This window comes from Phoxinus phoxinus (genome assembly GCF_949152265.1).
Source record: "Phoxinus phoxinus genome assembly, chromosome: 20".
Taxonomy (NCBI): Eukaryota; Metazoa; Chordata; class Actinopteri; order Cypriniformes; family Leuciscidae; genus Phoxinus; species Phoxinus phoxinus.
The window spans coordinates 18420269-18439392 of record NC_136895.1 but is presented as its reverse complement, the minus strand read 5'-3'; the positions used below and the strand labels follow the sequence as shown (position 1 = coordinate 18439392).

The 19124-nt window shown below is 35.1% G+C and overlaps 1 protein-coding gene and 1 long non-coding RNA gene across 2 annotated transcripts in view; both read right to left on the bottom strand.

Moving 5' to 3' along the window:
* The window catches only part of lrp1ba (low density lipoprotein receptor-related protein 1Ba), a 237947-nt gene extending 225493 nt beyond the window's left edge, over nt 1-12454 (bottom strand). The window contains exon 1 of the mRNA XM_079593787.1: nt 12322-12454. Within this exon, the coding sequence (XP_079449913.1) occupies nt 12322-12406 (85 nt within the window). The 5' untranslated portion in view covers nt 12407-12454. The remainder of the gene's footprint in view (nt 1-12321) is intronic.
* A 4817-nt stretch (nt 12455-17271) lies between these two features.
* LOC306987707 lies at nt 17272-18693 on the bottom strand. The gene is made up of 3 exons (XR_013795230.1): nt 18305-18693; nt 18187-18209; nt 17272-17856 (listed from the first exon to the last, which is right to left on the bottom strand). It is a non-coding gene; the product is annotated as an uncharacterized lncRNA (long non-coding RNA).
* Between the last annotated feature and the right edge of the window lie 431 nt (nt 18694-19124).

Sequence of the window (19124 nt, the reverse complement as noted above, 5' to 3'; positions counted from 1 at the left end):
GTTGTTTGTTCCTGCAATAATTCAGTCAATACTCATCTGATTATAACGTATCATCCTAGAGAAGTGCACATCACGGATGATAAATCGCTAAAATAAGCACTTTTCGGCCCTTGACAGTTACCAGGTCTGAGAGACTCAACAAGCACAAACACGACAGCGTCCTGTCTGTCAGTTCGCAAGGACATTAGCAGTAGCACAAACCTCTCGCTCATCGATTCTGCGCTCCTGCCAGCGTAAACAGCCGATCGATGGCGCGTTATGAATGTGCTATTTATCAGATTAAGCCTAAAGGGAGTTTTAGGATGATAATATCTATCACTTGTCTCGAACCCCCCCGAGACGGATTATGGCTCTTCACTTAGTATGTACGGCGGAACAATAGAGAAATACAGGGAGTCTGAAAAGAATTTGCGGTTCAAGCCGTGGAAAACAAACAAGTGGAGGGTCTCAACTAGTGGTTAAACTGGTGGTTTAGGCTGGAAATGCAAAGGGCAGATGCTGTTAATCCCTGGTGGAGACTGGAATTAATGTTACTGAGAGAATGTTCTCCCACTTCTATCTCGGAGCAAGAAACTTCACCTCAGTGCCTATATTATATTATAGTTATATATTAGGTTTTTGTTTACATATGTGATATATATAACTATAATATAATATTATAGTTATATATATCACAAGTTATATATATCACATCGTAAGTGAATTCTAGACCCGGCTGCCAGATGTATAGAACAGTGAATTTGTTGCAGTGTAAGATGATGCTTTGTATAGCATATGTGATATATATTTGATTTGTGTGTGTGTATGTGTGTGTGTGTGTGTACATACAGTATATGCACATTCGCACAAACATAATATAAATAATAAATAGGCCTATAATAATATATTCACACACATATTATGTGAACAAAAATATTTGTGTTAGATGCGATTAATCACGATTAATCGATTTGACAGTACTAATTATATTATATTATGATAAAAACCTAAAAAAGTATACAAATATTGTCATTAAACTTCTCTAACTTACTAACTTAATAAGTAAGTAGGCCTAACTAAGTAACCAAGTAACTAACTAAGTGACTGACTAACTAACTAACTAAACATTTGTGTTAGATGCGATTAATCACGATTAATCGATTTGACAGTACTAATTATATTATGATAAAAACCTAAAAAAGTATACAAGTATTGTCATTAAACTGCTCTAACATACTAAGTAAGTAAGTAAGTAACCAACTAAGTGACTAACTAACTAACTAACTAACTTTAACTAACTAACTATATGTGCATTACAGATTTAAAGTAAAAGATTGGATAAAATAAAATAAACACAATAGCATGTAAGTGAATTACATTAAATTGCTATACATAAATAAATAAACAAACAAATACAACAAAATAAATAAAATAAAATAAAAGAGAGACTAATTCTAGACCCGGCTGCCAGATGTATATAACAGTGAATTTGTTGCCGTGTAAGAAGATGCTTTGTATAGTGCATATAAAGAATTATGACGCTATAATTTCTTTATATATTCTATAAATACATTTCCTGTTAAAACTATACCCGAATATTGCTAAAATAGGAAATGGCTTGATATACATTTCTAAAACTCGGAGATAAAACCACAGTGATGTTATATTCTGATATTCAACTGAAGGAGCCCAGCAGGTCAAACATGTCCGGCGAGCTTGTTAGGGGATCAGCGAGGTAATGTAAGCATGGCATGGGGGCGTATATGAGAATGTGTGTTCAGTTTCTGTCTGTGTACAGAAGCCTCATTACACAATGCTAGTGCTAGAGATGACAGGCTGTACAGGTAAAACAATACAGTGTTTGTCACAGCAATACTGGCAAAAGTACAGAGCATAAATCTTACAACATTCACTGGTAAAACATTAGCTGAATGTGGTACTGACTCTGACACATGATGAAACTAATTCTCAGGTCATCCACTTGTTTCTTTTAACTGAATGACAGGTCAGAGGAAAGCGACATGCACTAATGTGCAAGAAATACAGTGATACATCACTGTCATAATTTTGCACGTCAGTGAGTAGAAACTGAACGACGCAAGGTAATTATTGAGCAGCTTAATGTTTTTGTCAAGGCACCTGATTCAAACTCAAAACTGTCGGTCACCAAAAAAACGTCAACGAGAATTAAAAAAAACACATTTTTATACTAAAATGTATACAGTACATCACCAGTATACAGTTTGTTTGGAAATTGTCCCATTGAAATAGAACAATTTGCTAAAAAATACTGCTCATGTTTTCTGAATAAGGCCCAATGACAATGACTATTTTATTTATTTTTATTTATATAAGTTATGAATAAAAAAAAATAGTATACAGGTCCATGGCACTAAACTACTCTTTATTAAAAAAAAAAAAAAAAAAAAAAAATTATATAAATAACAGCATATAAGTGCATGTTACATTATTAAAATTAAATTACATGGCTCATGTTGATCATATTAAAAAAAAATATCTAAATAAATAGTGTATATGACATAGGCTAGTATATAAATATAAATAAAAATAACAAAATAAAATTATGAAAATGAATTTTGCAGCTGGTTAGTGAATAATACATATTTTATCACTCAAATAACATGTGCACAACTGACCACACTGCTAAAGTAGTGATTCCTAAAAGATGAGCCTGTTTTGCTTTGAGATATTGCCCTCTACAATACAAAGTATTGTTTTGTAATTTGGCACAAGTGCGCGCTGCAGACGTCGTTGGGAATCTATAACGGAGTCTATTAAGTGTTTATAGGATTTATAGCCCCTTGGTTTATAGTCAATAGAGCTGTGTCTTTATTAGTCGGGCTGAGTTGTTGTTTTGGCCTCTGCTACATGAAAGATTTACCACAGAAAAACCACCGGAACGCATTCAGAGAGCAGAGCGTGGGACTGTCAGGCCATTTTAACCTGCTGGATTCAGACTCATTCACACCTACTCGCATATGAACAACATTTGAAGGTATTAAATGCATGCTGGGTTTTTTCGAATTTCCATCAAGCGAAACTTGCAGAATATTGAATCTCTAACACATCTATAAATTATGTCTAAATAAAGACTGAAATCTGCTCCATGTGATCTGCTATATTGTTCTGATGGGGAGTCAGTTCAGTTGTTAGCTCAAAATACCCCACAGATATGTTTATATAGCAAGTTAAAATTGTCACTTTTTGAGGGTTAGGAAAAACGCATCGTTTTTGTGTCTGTCCCTTTAAATGCAAATGAGCTGCTGCTCCCGTCACAGAGGAAGGAGCTTCAAGAGCTCTTGTGTTTGAGTGTTAGCAGCTCCGATTACCTCACACAGACACACACTGAAAATTTTATGTTCAAACCAGAGTCAGACAATGATGGAGAGACTCATATGAAGAAGTGACAATGTACAATTAAAACTAGACAATTTTTCAGCAGCATTAATCAGCCAAATTTGCGAGTCTGTTCAGTTCAGTGGCATTGTTTACGTTCAGTGTCTCCAAAATGGACGACTTCCGGATTGATGACGTGTAGTGAAAACCCTCTATAGTATTGGGTTTTGTTTCTAGGGCACATTTATAAAAGCTACTTAAATGTCCTTATTGAATCCTGGCTTCATCTAAACCCTGTCTGTAAAAAAAAACAGACATTCGTAAGTTGACTTAAAATAAAATAAAATTAAAGTGTAAAAAATGAAACATTTTCCAAAAATGTTGTTTGCACAATTTAAAATTCTGTCTTCCGTCTAAAAATGTCTCTGACATCATAAACTATGATTAAACTATTGTAAAAATACAATAAATGCAGTCTGTGCACAATATTTCGAACTGAAAGTCTTAAATTCCATTAGTTATCAATTATAAATTGCAGTAATTCTCTCGAATCTACACATTTGAACTGACATGTAACGTTAGCACTATGGCATTCATAAGTTGATTTAAAAAAAAATCATAATAATTAAACGCTTTGAAAATGAAATGCATGATGTTATTTGCGCAATCCAATTCCAATCCAATGTGTATGACAATATAAAATACGATAAAACTATCATAAGACAACAATGCGCTATATTTTGATCTTAAAGTCAAGTTACGTCAATTATAAATTACCCCGCGATTCTCGATTCTACACAGTTGAACACTACACTGTTACATTTACACTAAGTAGCCTTCAGCTTAAAATTTTTTTTTCGCATTCAACATCCTATCTTCAGTCAATAAACAAATGTGTACGACAACGTAAACTACAATAAAACTACCGTAAAACTACAATAAATGCAGCCTGTACAAAGTGTGCCCTATATTCCGAGCTGAAAGTTTTAAGTTTTATCAATTACACAGCGATTCTCGAGTCTACACATATGAACTAGCATGTATCACTCACTTGCAAACCAACTGAGAACCAAATGGCACAACAAAATATTCCACGGCACTTTAAAGGGTTGAAAACCAATGACATTGGAATTGTCTTGTCTGTGGTGATGGCGCAATGGATAAGACACATGCCTTTGGTGTGAGAGACCCGGGTTCGAATCCACTGTGAGACACCAATGTGTCCCTGAGCAAGACACTTAACCCCTAGTTGCTCCAGAGGCGTGCGACCTCTGATATATAGCAATTGTAAGTCGCTTTGGATAAAAGCGTCAGCTAAATGAATAAATGTAAATGTAATGTAAATGTCTTGAGAACCAATGGCATTTTGGCATCAATAGGCATATTTATCCTTCAGTTTTGATGTCAAAACATAAACAGATATGCACATAAGAAATGCCATAACCAAAATGAAAAAGTTAAAAGAAAACAACAACTTTTCAATCTGAACCCATTTACAAGGAAGGTTTTCAATCGTTTCCTCACACAAAGCTATCACATGACTTGGAATATTGTGCAAAACTCACATGGACCAGTTTTTATAGGTCATTTTATGGAGCTTGACAGCCGTGAAGTCGCTATGTCAAAAAGAACAGTGTGAACATTGTTCAAAAGTTCTCCGTTTTCGTTCTACAGACAAAAACAACAACATGCGGGTTTGGAATGACATGAGATAGAATATATAATGACAGAGATTGAAGTTTTGGCTGAACCAATTCTTTGATGTTAGTCATGTCATTTGAACAGTTACGAAACTAAATGCGTGTCTGCGCGCATTAACGGCTGCTCACGAGTGTGTTTGTGTGCATTTGTGTCTGTGCAGAAGTAGTGGCAGTACTGATCTGAATTCAAAAGACCCCCTGTTGTTCTTCACCGAAGTTAAAAGCGTCACATCAGAGCGCTTTCGCCTTTGAGAAACATCAGGCCTATAGGTGCTTCATACGGTTTCCGACCACGCCGCCTCTCCTGCAAACATCTGCTTTCATTTCATCACATCGATATTTAAGGCATATTTGACAGCGAGAGGTATCAGACCAGAGAAAGAAAGGTATGCTATCAAGAGTAATTGAATGCGTCAAAGCGGTGCGCGAGTGTGGGAGTCAAATGTAAATGCAGGTACGGAAGTAGGACTGTGTGTCCTTTGATTTTTGCAGCTCTTGTGGTCTCTGGCCTGCTATGCTTTCTACACATTTTATTCTATACATTCAGATGAAGTCCAGAGGGGACACACAAAGGCAGAAATGCTTTCAAGGGAGCACGACAACAAAATGCGCTCTGATAAACACTGGTCTTCATCCCTGTCATCAACAACAAGCCCAAATTGCCACATTGAAAACAACAAATTAAAGTACAAGTGCAACAGTGACACGTTTGTGACTCCAAAGTCCCTTGGCGCCCAACGCGGGGCAGAAACCTTCAGAGTAATAATTGATTTATCAGTCGTACTGTAAGACAATTTCAGCACATAAGACAGCAGAAAACCTCTTTTTCTGAGCTGTTCTTATGACAGATGGCTACAAGAGATATAAAAGTAAACTGTGCAATTTTATATCTAGATATATACCACAAGAACATGTTGACAATACGTTTTTTTGCCATTATTTGTATTATTATTGCACGGCCTTGAATTGTCACAATCAAAATGCAAATCTCATTCTCGTAAAAGAAACGCTGTAAAAAAAAGTTGCTGAATAAAATTAAGTACAATCAACTTGAATGTTTAAGTCATCAACTTAAATTACATTAAACGGACTTAAAAAAAGTCATAAAAAAGTTGAAAATTGTTAAAGCAATGTAAAAACACATGTTGTCATACCTTATTGATCATATACGTTTTACAGTGAATGGATTTGTTGTTGTACTGCCTTCAATTTATGCAATTTTTACTAAAAATATCACATATATGGATCTAGATATAGATTTCAAGATTTAGTCTAATTAGCCATTGCTTAGCCTATGCAGTCATCAGTATGACACGTCATAAAGATATTTGAATTTCTAATTACAGCATCTTTAAAGGATACAGAAATGTGATGGACGTAACATAGGTGCCAGAAATGCGACCATAAATATCAATTAGGCAATAGCCGTGAAAACTTAGTGAGGTACATAATCCCCTGATGCATGAAGACGCCCATGAGTGGCGAGTTAAAACTGCCGTCGCTCTCCATAAATCTCGAGGATCAAAGACACTCTCTGTGATAGAGGGAGAAATTTTTACTCTCGCTAATGGGTTAGAAACACAACTGCAACCATCTCCAAGACTACAACCGTCCATTAGCATCCAAACCGAAGGTTCATTCGCCAATCATGTGCCAAGTAATGATTTCCTTTGCAAACAGAAACATGAGAATTTGCAGTAATGAATTGGCACTTTCCACAAAAATGGTACAAATAGGGCCAGAAACTTTTTTCTCTCAACACTCAACAATTCCGTTTATAGTATGCGTCATCAACCTACGCCTTTGTTATTGTAAGAGGTTAGCGAGCTGTGAAAAAAATTACATATTGTAGCTTTAGTTATTAAATAATTATAACATTTTGATAAAAAAAATATGTAATGGATTTATACCAATTTATTAAATAATAATAAAAATTCAACAGAATGAGTAACAGGGTGGCAAATACCTGTATTTACATCCTGTTTTCGGTTGAAGTCCAAAGTAGTCCATTGTCGAGCTCACGCGCATAGGTTTAGTTACCTATGATCACGCGTGTTAACTCGACAATAATAATAATAATGGGACACCAAAAGTTTTAATATTATTAATATTTTATTTAGTTTAAAGATACAATATGTATTTTTTTCCGCCGCTAGGGGTCGCTAACCTCTTACAATAACAAAGGCGTAGGTTGATGACGCAAAATTTTCTGCGGAATTATGGAACTTGTCGTCAAGCCGATGGATCTAATAATGTTTATGGATGAGTGAATACATTGATGTTTTTGACTGTGTTATGAAGCAGGTCGCGATTGCTAATAAGAGACATATATTAGCGCCACACGCGAGTCCCGCGGACATAAAGGAATAAGGACATTTAATTCTACCGAACTACCCGCAAGGGCTGAATTAAACTTGTGAGGTAACGCAGTGCTGTTTGACTTGGTCTAACGTTACACTATCATATACTAAACTGCATTTGAGTGTGTTGGAAGTTATAATGTTATTCTATGAGTTCATTTGTTGGCTATATGAGACCAGCAAGCTAGATCAACATTAGAATAGGGCTGTTAAACGATTAATCGCGATTAATCGCATCCAAAATAAAAGTTTGTGGTTACATAATAAATGTGCGTGTACTGTGTATAATTATTTTGTATATATAAATACACACACACATGCTTGTATATATTTAAGAAATATTTGCATGTACAGTATATAGATTTATATATAATTTATGTTATATTTACTTTATATTACGTCAGTGACAGGCGACATGTGAACAGGGATTCCCGGGACGGCCAATTATTTAAAATTGGAATTTCTCTGAAATTAAAAATCTTTGGGAACTTTTGGGATATTGTAAGTACACAACTGCAGGAAATATTTCACACTGTGCAAGTGATTTTTGGATATTTTATTACAAAATTCCTAGATATTGTACCTTTAATGTTTTATTTAGGAGTAAAAGCCAATGTAGCCTAGAACTTGTAACTAGCAATTTCGAAGAAAACGAGACAAGAATGGTTCTTGGCAGAGAAGTCACTGGTGGGACTGTACTCCGTTAACATCTGAATGATTTTTATGTCAAAACTGACGTAAGGAACTGGAGGTCAAGAATTACATCATCGACCAGTGAGCCTGGAATTCATCCGTATGTCTGAAATAAAAACGGTGATGTTAAATTATGCATGGCCGTTTGAGGAATGGGAAATGTACAGCGTTCTACATCACGCAACTACAGATATATCGCTGCGTACCGGTTTTAAATCTTATTCTAAAAGAAGCACAGTGATAAACTAGATATAAACCATGAAGAGGGAATGCTCAAGCCGTAAGCATCAGGCATAGCCTTCAGCAGATGCATGAACGGGCTGCCGGCTGAAGAACACCCTTCAAGAGTTGGCAGCTGAACCGACTGACAGTGTTGTAGGAAACCCTCAGGCTGCAGAACTCAAAGTTCAGGCATTTAAGATGACCATGAAGAAAACACACACAAACTAAAGCTGTGCGATATATTGAAAATGTGCAATATATCTGCACTGATGCTGCCGTCATCACATTAGGCGGTTTTTGTTTTGTTTAAGAGCGTCTCGATATAGAATCAAAAACAGTGTTAGATTAGATTTTTCACTTTTCTGGGAATCAGTTCAAACTGTCGTTTTGATTCATTTTTTATAGATTTTTTTTATTAAACTGAAGTCCCCAGATGATTGATATATATATATATATATATATATATATATATATATATATATATATATATATATATATATATATATCCCCACATACATCAATACCACACTGTAAGGTAACACTGCAGTTTGTGCATGCATGTATACACACATATTTTTTCCCACATACATCAATATCACACTGCAGGGTAACATTGCATGCAGTCTGTAAGCATGTATGTATGTATGTATGTATGCAGGTGAAACTCGAAAAATTTGAATATGGTGCAAAAGTTCATTTAATTTTGATGATTATGGCTTACAGCTATGAAAACCTTTCCCCAATATTCTAACTTTGAAGCCATAAAATTAGCCATAATCATCAAAATGATAACAAATAAAGGCTTGAAATATCTCACTTTGCATGTAATGAGTCTATATATTATATTAGTTTCACCTTTCAAGTTGAATTACTGAAATAAATCAACTTTTTGCACGATATTACATTTTTTCGAGTTTCACCTGTATGTATATGCATACATGTAATTGCATGCAGTTGGATCTGCCAGATGCTTTATTAAAAAAAGGTGTTTTACACGTTATTACTCCAAACACATTTCGGTACAACAGTCAATGCGGTCTAATGTTGCAGCTGCATTTGAGCCGTGAACCATCTATTGTGAAAAACATTGAACACCATCTCTTAATGATAAATTCTCATTCCTGACCCTGAGGCACATGTGCAAACAATGTGTTCTCTAAAACAAGTACTTGAAATCCACATGAAATTGCAGTCATTTTAAGATCCGTTTAATGAAGCTAAACACCCCAAACCTAATGAGCATTACTTAAAATAAGGATAATTTCACTTCAATAATGGATTATAAAACCAAGACCCAACTGCAATAAAGATCCGCGCTGCCAAAACAGAAATCAAGCACGAGAGGGAAACATTTCTCGAGCCAGTACGTCTTTCACAGCTGAGTCGAGTCTTAAACCAATGCGAAAATTGCAGCATTGACTTTCAACAAAGGCCTATCCCAGGAAAACAGCTTTCATAACCAGCCGCGCCAGTCCAGATTGCTATCATCCGCATGCATGATTCCAAAATCCTCATTCTTTACATAAATTTAGACCTTTTTAACCAGAGATTGTTTCCAGAATCACACAGAGCGCCAAAATTACCACCTGAACCACAACGCCACCTGATTCCATTTATTATAAATCTAGTACACGTCTGCCATGTTGCAAAACAATAAAGCAGTTTGGCTGAAGACAAACTCTTACAAAACAAGCAAATGGAACGCAAACTCGGTTCACTTTTTCCATTCAAGTGGAACTTCTATAGTCTAGCGTTAATAATATGACATATTTCTATCAGACAGATTGATACATCACCCAAAAGGAAATATCTAGCCAACATTACACAGGCAGAGACACATTTACCACGCTAAGCATTCAGTCTACAGGCCATTAGTGTTTTCGGTTCGCAGTAATGGAGCCCTGAGGGAGCTGCACTTGTTGCGCTGGTTGATTTGTTTATGGTAACCACATTTCGTCAACAGTTTATTGAATGTCTGCTCAATAAACTTGGTTACACCATCTCTTTGTACCAAACCCCACATGAAATGTTAGACAGTAAAATAGACAGTAAATCCATTTTCATTTACAAGTCAATCCTCATGTTCTGTCGAGACTTGCATGTATAAAAATACAGTTAAAATATTATTAAAGCTTTAACCCTTTGTTGTCTCATAAATTAGGGCTAGATTTAGTCAAACATGCAGCCATTTGTCAATTACAGACACTTCAGAAGGAAATCTATTTATTATTTTTCACGGAGGACGTTTGAAGGATATCATCAGGAATACAGTATGAATCTGATTTTAAAAAGTGAGATGTGTATAAAAAAAAATGAAGTCCAAAAAGCAATGTTCAGATATTATTGAAGCATCAACCCTTCATTGGATCACAAATTAGGTAAAATTGTGTCCAAAATGTTGCCATTTGTCAATTGGAGAAACTTATTTGGACATTTGAATGATATTATCAAGAATAAAGTATAAATATGATATTTAATGTTAAAAAAGTGAGATGTATGCGTATAAAAATGGTCCAAAACCAATATTCAGATATTGATGAAGCATTAACCCTTTGATGGATAACAAATTAGGCTAACTTTTGTCAAAAACGTGGCCATTTGTCAATTAGAGAAACTTAGCAGAATGAAATCAATTTAGTATTTTTCATATGGGAGGTTTAAAGGATATGATCAAAAATACAGTAAATCTGATATTTAATGTTAAAAAGTGAGATCTGTGTAATCCAGTCCGAAAGCAATGTTCAGATATTATTGAAGCATTAACCATTTATTGGATCACAAATTAGGTAAAACTGTGTCCAAAATGTTGCCATTTGTCAATTGGAGAAACTTAGAAACGTATTTGGACATTTGAATGATATTATCAAAAAAAAAAAGTATAAATCTGATATCTAATGTCAAAAAGTGAGATTGGTATGTATAAAAATGTTGTCCAAAACCAATATTCAGATATTGATGAAGCATTAACCCTTTGTCGGATCCCTTGTAGGATCACAAATTATGCAAACTTTTGTCAAAGAAATGTGTCATTTGTCAATTAGAGAAACTTAGCAGATGGAAATCTAATTATGTTATTTTTTCATCAAGGACATTTGAAGTATAAATCTAATATTAAATGTTAAATCATTTTACAAACTATTGGAACAGCCATGAACATCTTCAAACTGAGAATGATGGTTAATCAAATAGTCGAGGTATATTGTTGCCAGTTTGAGAATGATTTGAGCTTTTAATGATGAATCATTCGGTTACATTTGCTATTAACCTAATAAACTGTTGTTCTGTAAATGCAACCCTGCCATTTATACCGAGTTCTGTGTGCGCATCTGATGGATCAACACACTGCATTATTATTCCTAATAAAACACAAAGATGGCACAGCATTTAAAAGCCATCAGGGAGTCCCAGTTTAGCAGACAATCTCAGCCAGATACTTTTATTAAAAAAATGAAACCATAATCTATTGCAAAATAAACAACTTTATATCCTCAGCTCATTCAAATGTGGATGCAGTTCTGGTCCTGGGTGATCCCACGGCATGTTCCCTTTATCTGACACACCCAGTTCAGGTATTGCAACTTCTACTAAGGATCTGATTAAATAAATCAAGCATTTGAAGTAAGGCAGACATCCAAAATGTGCTTTTATATTCTCCAAAGAAACAAAGTCCTCAATAGCCTGAAAGATGGTTCTTGAAAAAAACTTTTTATCTCTAAACAGATGTAGGCTACTTTAACAACTTCAACAATTAGTTAAAAAAACATTTTCTTCTACAACTTCTACAAATAAGAAATACTTATCTGACTGTTTATTGATTTAGTCAGTCAGCAAAGCGTCTTTCTCAGTTACACGTCAAGTTATGTAATAAATAGTATAGGTAAAATACATATAGAGCCTATAAGCGATAGATAGATAGATACTTCCTATCATACAAAAGTTTTATATCAAGATGCTACATATTTCTGCAATAGCCTAGATGCGTTAATAAAGTAGAGTTTGAAATGCCTTACCTTGCTCAGCTCCAGCCACTGTCAGCGTTTTAACCAGCAGAATTAATCCCGACATGCTCAGAAATGCCAACATAAAGTCGGACATCGTGGCTGGATGTAGTCCCGAGCAGATCCGTTCTCCGCCAGCGCCAATGATGATGATGATGATGCCCAAGTTGAGTGAGAGAGAAGCCGGTCTGACGCCCCGCAGCGCAGCTCCTCCCGCAGGTGTGCGTGTGTGTGCGCGCGCGTGCGTGCGTGCATGTGTGTGTGACTGTACGGACAACACGGACTGCGTGCGCCTCCGTTTGAGGATAACGAGGTAGGATGGGAGAGGGAGAGGGAGAGGGAGAGAGAGAGAAAGGGAGAGAGAGAGAGAAAGGGAGAGAGAAAGGGAGAGAGAGAGAGAGAGAGAGAGAGAGAGAGAGAGAGAGAGAGAGAGAGAGAGAGAGAGAGAGAGAGAGACCCTATCATAACACTGAATAATGAGAAATGAGATTATGCATGTGGTTGGCACTCGACAGACAGACAGACAGACAGACAGACAGACATAGATAGATAGATAGATAGATAGATAGATAGATAGATAGATAGATAGATAGATAGATAGATAGATAGATAGATAGATAGATAGAGAGGGAGAGAGAATCCAGAATAAAAAGGCTGAGAAAGGAAACCACAGAAAGGAGGAAGCACAGGAAGGAAGGACATTGGATGCAAATACAACAGATGAAAAAATAAAAGAAAGTAAGAAAGAAAGAAAACAGTAAGAAAGAAAAGGGATGATGATGGACAAAAATAAAGAAGGCAGGAAACAAAGAAAATAGAGACAGACATAACGAATGATAGAACGGACGATAGGCAGATAGAACAACAGAACATTACGACAGACAGACAGATAGGCTATACTCACAGTGTGTGTGTGTGTGTGTGTGTGTGTGTGTGTGTGTGTGTGTGTGTGTGTGTGTGTGTGTGTGTGTGTGTGTGTGTGTGTGTGTGTGTGTGTGTGAGTGTGAGTGTGAGTGTGAGTGTGTGTGTGTGTGTGTGTGTGTGTGTGTGTGTGTGTGTGTGTGAAAAGGACACAGTTCGGAAATCATTATTTTAAATAACTCATAACATAAATCTAGAGATTGTCCACCTAAGACCAGAGGTAACATGTACAAGAAAACTCCCAACACATCCAAGCCATACAGAACCATTCCAACTGCCATAAAAGAGAACACCTCCGTCCGTCCGTCAGTCGTTCTCTATGGAGGTCTCTGGAGCCCACAGGTTTAAGTGTATCGATTTCAACTCCAGGCGCTTAAAACAAGCAAACTATAAAACACTACACCACGAAGTCCCGCGCCAAGAAAACAACGAACATCAGCGCGTGAAGCCTGTTGCTTTATATCCACGCGACGATCAGGGACCAGAGAAACCAAAGCTAATGTAATTCGAAGAAATTAATTCTATCAATCTGATTCAGGAACATGTTTCTGGCAGCTAGTTGATCTGGCGGCGGTTTTTTGAACGCAAGATGGAACAAACAGTACAAACACTAAGCCCTGCGATTATTGGTTTCTTGCACCATTATGCTTACAAAAGAAACAGAGGCCAAGTCCTCTGCCTTTTCATGTGGATGAATTCATTCCCTCCACTCAAAAGGGACAAAGACACACACAGTGATTCAATAAACTCGCGTTTTAATGCAGTTTTGCCATGTTTGTCCTCAGATCTAAGCAGGTGTCCTTGGCGCCACAGAACGTGTGAAACATCCTCACACGTCAGCGCGACTTAGCTATGCTAACGCGAAAACATCTGCAATTCATGAGCTTTCAGATGTGGAAACACAGCAAACTTTGGTTTTCTGTTTCAAAAACATTTGGCATGAGGCATTCCAAATAAGATTTTTAGGAAGTGAGCGGCCGTGTCTGCGCAAAACTCTTTGCTGTGATTTTTTGGGACTTGGTCCGACAACGTTTACCAGGAATTTCCCATGATGCTCTGGGGCGATTTTGCTCAACTATTTGGGAATCTTTGAACGACATTTTAGGGAAAAACAACAAGAACATTGCTTTAACAAAAATGCATTCATATTCGCCTAGATGTGAGAGGAGCTGCCAAATATGCATATTGGCGTAAAATATTTTTTATATCAGTAACACAAGCTTCTTTGTCAGTGTTGCAGAAACTGTCAATTATTTTGTTTACCAAAACGTAATAACTGGCTCTACATATGAAACAACTTTCCTGTTTTGCTAACTCTTTATTTGTTAGTCACTTCCATCCGAATTCCCATGGAGATGACCTTCAAAATCCAATCAATTCCCCTTTTTTTGTATTTGAAATTAATTACTGACTGTATTGTAAAAACATTAGGCTAGGCTAGGCTACTATATTATTAGGCCTAGTAGAAAAAATAACAATAATAGCTCAAATAAATATAACAGTACAACTAAATAATATTAATAATATCAATTATTATTATTTTACATTTAAAAAAAATAGAAAATAGTTAAATTAATAATAAGTATAAATAGTTATAATAATAAAATATTAAAACAGCTCAAAACAAACATTTAAAAAATATTAAGCAGTTAATAATTATTATAGTTATTATTATTATTAATACTACTATTATTATAAATACCTAATAATTGTTATTATTATTAAGGAAAACATAAGGAAAACAGTTAAATTAATAATATAATTAATATGTTTTATATTAATAACCATTATAATATTGAACAACTTTCTTAATAATAAAATAAATAAATGTAAAAATAAATTATTATTATTATTGTTGTTATTATTAAATAGTCTTGAATGCGTCTATTATTGAACTTGTATTATTAATGGCTAATAATTATTACTAATAGCTAATAACAACAATTGTTATTATTATTATGGAAAATAAGGAAAATAGTTACAATTATAAAATAATATGGAAACTAAATAAATAACCATACTAATAATAATAAACAACTATTTGAATAATAAAATAACTACATTATTCTTTTTTTTGGAAAAACTTTCTACTGCAGTGCTACAAACAACTTTCTCTGCAAACATGTCCTCAACTGCCAAGGCAACTGCAAAGCCGTATATTTCCTGTGTACAAAGTCATTTCCAGACACATTCATTGGTTGACAATAATAATGCCCTCGATTTCAAAGCATAGATCACTGCATAAGGAAGCCATGAGTGCGCGTTAGCAACCGCATCCCTCACAATCTTTGCTTTTCAATATAAGAGAGAAGAACAGACTGTCTTTATTACCCAAGTTATCATAAATAAAAGCCATTACACAAGCCTGGGAGAGAGTGATAGACAGTGTGATCGTATACACACATCCATCCTGGTGTGAAAGTGTCAGTGTTTTACTGCCACCTACAGAACGTCCACACAAACACGGAGAGGTTAATATAGAGCTCAAAATAGGAAACAACATTTTCTCCTGCATATTTTTTTTTTTCATTTTTGAAGCTCGCGGTTGGTGGAAATCTTTTATTCTGACCGGCGCCGACCCATTAAAACCCCCGAGGAGACTTTAGGATGTCACAGCTGTGTTTGAGTGCTCTCTCGTGGCATTCTCTCCCCGTTGAGCCGTACGAAAAACCCCACCGCACTTCTTCCTTAGCTCGAGCAGACACAGACCCATGGTTTCCCAACTTCCTAATTGGCCACAGCTCTAGAATGGCCTGTGACTCCAAAAAGCCCCAGAATTTCAATCAAGCTGCACAAAAGAGGCCTGTGTTTCTCCCATCTATCCATGCAGCCTCTCTCTCTCATTCTTCTACAGTCTTCCTCACATTGATGGACAGGTACTAAGGTCATAAAGTCATCTTCTACCTCTGGCATGGGGCTAAAATCTGGCTGACACTCTGTAAATAATTCAAACAGGACAAAGGTTTGTTATTGAATGCTGAAAATACAGGCGAAACTCGAAAAATTTGAATATGGTGCAAAAGTTCATTTATTTCAGTAATTCAACTTAAAAGGTGAAACTAATATATTATATAGACTCATTACATGCAAAGTGAGATATTTCAAGCCTTTATTTATCATTTTGATGATTGTGGCTTACAAGCTGTAAGCCATAATCAAGCCACAAGCTCAAGCTGTAAGCCATAATCATCAAAATTATAACAAATAAAGGCTTGAAATATCTCACTTTGCATGTAATGAGTCACCTTTTAAGTTGAATTACTGAAATAAATTAACTTTTGCACCATATTCTAATTGTTCTAGTTTCACCTGTATTTGGAGCCGTGCACTTTCTGTATATCTCTGCTGAATTACAGATGAGTAATCTATTATTTATGGCATTACCAAATAATATATTATTAATACTTTTTAAAAAGTATTAATAATTATTTTCTTTATGAATTGTTTTAATAATTGTGATAAAAAAAACAAAAACATATATATAGCCTATATGTGTGTAACAGGAAACATTTTTGTGAGGTGCAACGTTTTCTCATATGTTTTCATGCTCTAGGCTCTCATTTGCTCTAGGTTAGTGGAAATATTTTATTCTGGCTGGCGCTGACCCATTAAAAACCTATAATGTGTTCATATATATATATATATATATATATATATATATATGTGCGTGTGTGTGTGTGTGTGATTTTTCCATTGAGAAGTTGTAATTTTATAAATGTATAGTAGTAATATAACAGATTTATGTTAATATTATTATTATTATACACAATACAGTTAAACATTTACAAAATAATGATAATAATTATTATATGTACAATTTCATATATATTAGTGCAGTCAAACTGAATAATCGTGATTAAACCTATCTAACAAAAGTTTTTTTTACATCATATAGGCCTATGTGTGTATAAATATGTTTGTGTATGTATATATACAGCATATACACACATACAGAGACATATATTATATATATATATATATATATATATATATAAATAAAATACAATACACACACACAAACACACACACACACACAGTAAACAAAAACGTTTACGTTAGATGTGATTTATATAGCAATAATAAAGCACAAATATACTGTATACATAAGTGTATATAGAGAGGCAGATTTGCAAACATCACTCTGTCCATTATTGGATGACGTGGTGCTAAAAGGTCATACTTACACACTTTTTTTCTTTTCTTTTTTACATGGAGTTGCTCATTTTCGTTTGCAGGGAAATGCTGCTGTCTACAGGAATTCACAAGCACCGTCACCCTCTATTTCTGCAGTAGGCCTATGTGTCATATGCTAGATAATAAAACAACAACAAATAAATAAAGTAATACAAATAAAATCATCTGATTCGTTGCTTGATAAGGTTGCCAAAAGACTCAATTTTTACACCAACTAGAATTATGTTTGGAGAAGAATACTTGTCTTACTGTTTCTGTGTTGTTTAAACATGCCACAATCAAAAAAATTAAAATAATCATATCTGTTTTTAATATGCAGTCTGAATATTTTTGGGTTGTATTTCTGCTCTGTTGGTTTGGGTTGCTGCCGAGGTGCTGTTCAGGTTTCACTTTCTTCACTTTATTGTTGCCTGCAGAAACAAACGACCAATCCTGTACAGAACACAGCAAAAACAGACTCATGAAACCAATTTACACACATTCTGCTGACTGACTCAAACACAGAGTTTGCCAGGAGAGCTTAGTGACACTTCCAGGCATCTGTAACACCACAAAAAAGCAAAAGCAAAGGACAACAGTTGTGTGGTTTGCATTACAAATGAACACAGTGAACTGGCACTGAAATAAAACTGGATCAGTTGCCATTGCCAAAGAAATATGCGCAGTAATTACAAACATCTCCACCTTGGTAAAGCAAACAGAGATGTCACAGGTTCGTTCTTTTTATAATTTTAAGTTAATTGAATGAGTTTGGCATCTTACCATATTTGACGAGTGCAATAAGTCTGTAAAATGTGTAAATTATATACATTATTTTTGTATACCCTACATCATTATAAAATAATATAATATAATTAATAATAGAATGTATCATAATTACCGGAATATGCACGAAACAACACTGCCACCTTGTGTTCACACCTCTTCTACACAATCCAGGACACCCTTAAAGGGAAGGGATAGTTCACCCAAAAATGACAATTCGCTAACCATTGTCTTCCATAGTATTCTTTTTTTTCCTACTATGGAAGGCAATGGCTACCGTCAACTGTCTGGTTACCAACACCCTTTAAAATGTCTTCTTTTGTGTTCAACAGAAGAAATAAACTCAAACAGGGTTGGAACACCTTGAGGGTAAGTTAAGTAATAACATAATTTTAATTTTTGGGTGAGCTATCCCTTCAATGCAAATGTAAACAATAATAGGCCTATGCTATCTTTTTTCCAAACTCTTGCCTTGATTCATTACATCAATTAAAACAAATCGCAATCATGTAGGCTATTATATTCACATTTAAAAACGTTAATTTATTGCTACTACGGAGACTTGTTTAGACTTGCCTGCTGGCACTTCAATGTCATCTCATTTGATTACCAAGTAGGGGGTGGCTTGACGAACGTACCAGTTCAACGGCTCTGGAACGTACCATTCTGATAGTCTAGTTATGTCTACACAAGTAACTAATTAAAGTCGACTTTTAAAAAAAACATCGCAATAAACCCAAATAAACTCACCTTTATTTTCATTAAAAGTCTCATTAAAAAGAAAAAAGAAAAAAAGTGTATAAGTATTTATTCAAACTTGGTTAGTTAATTATTCATGAGTAGGCGTCGCTTTCATTTTAAAAGTGCATTACAGATAAACGGATACGGTAAAGTCTTACTTTTAATAACTTTTTTTTACAGTATGCCCCGTGAAA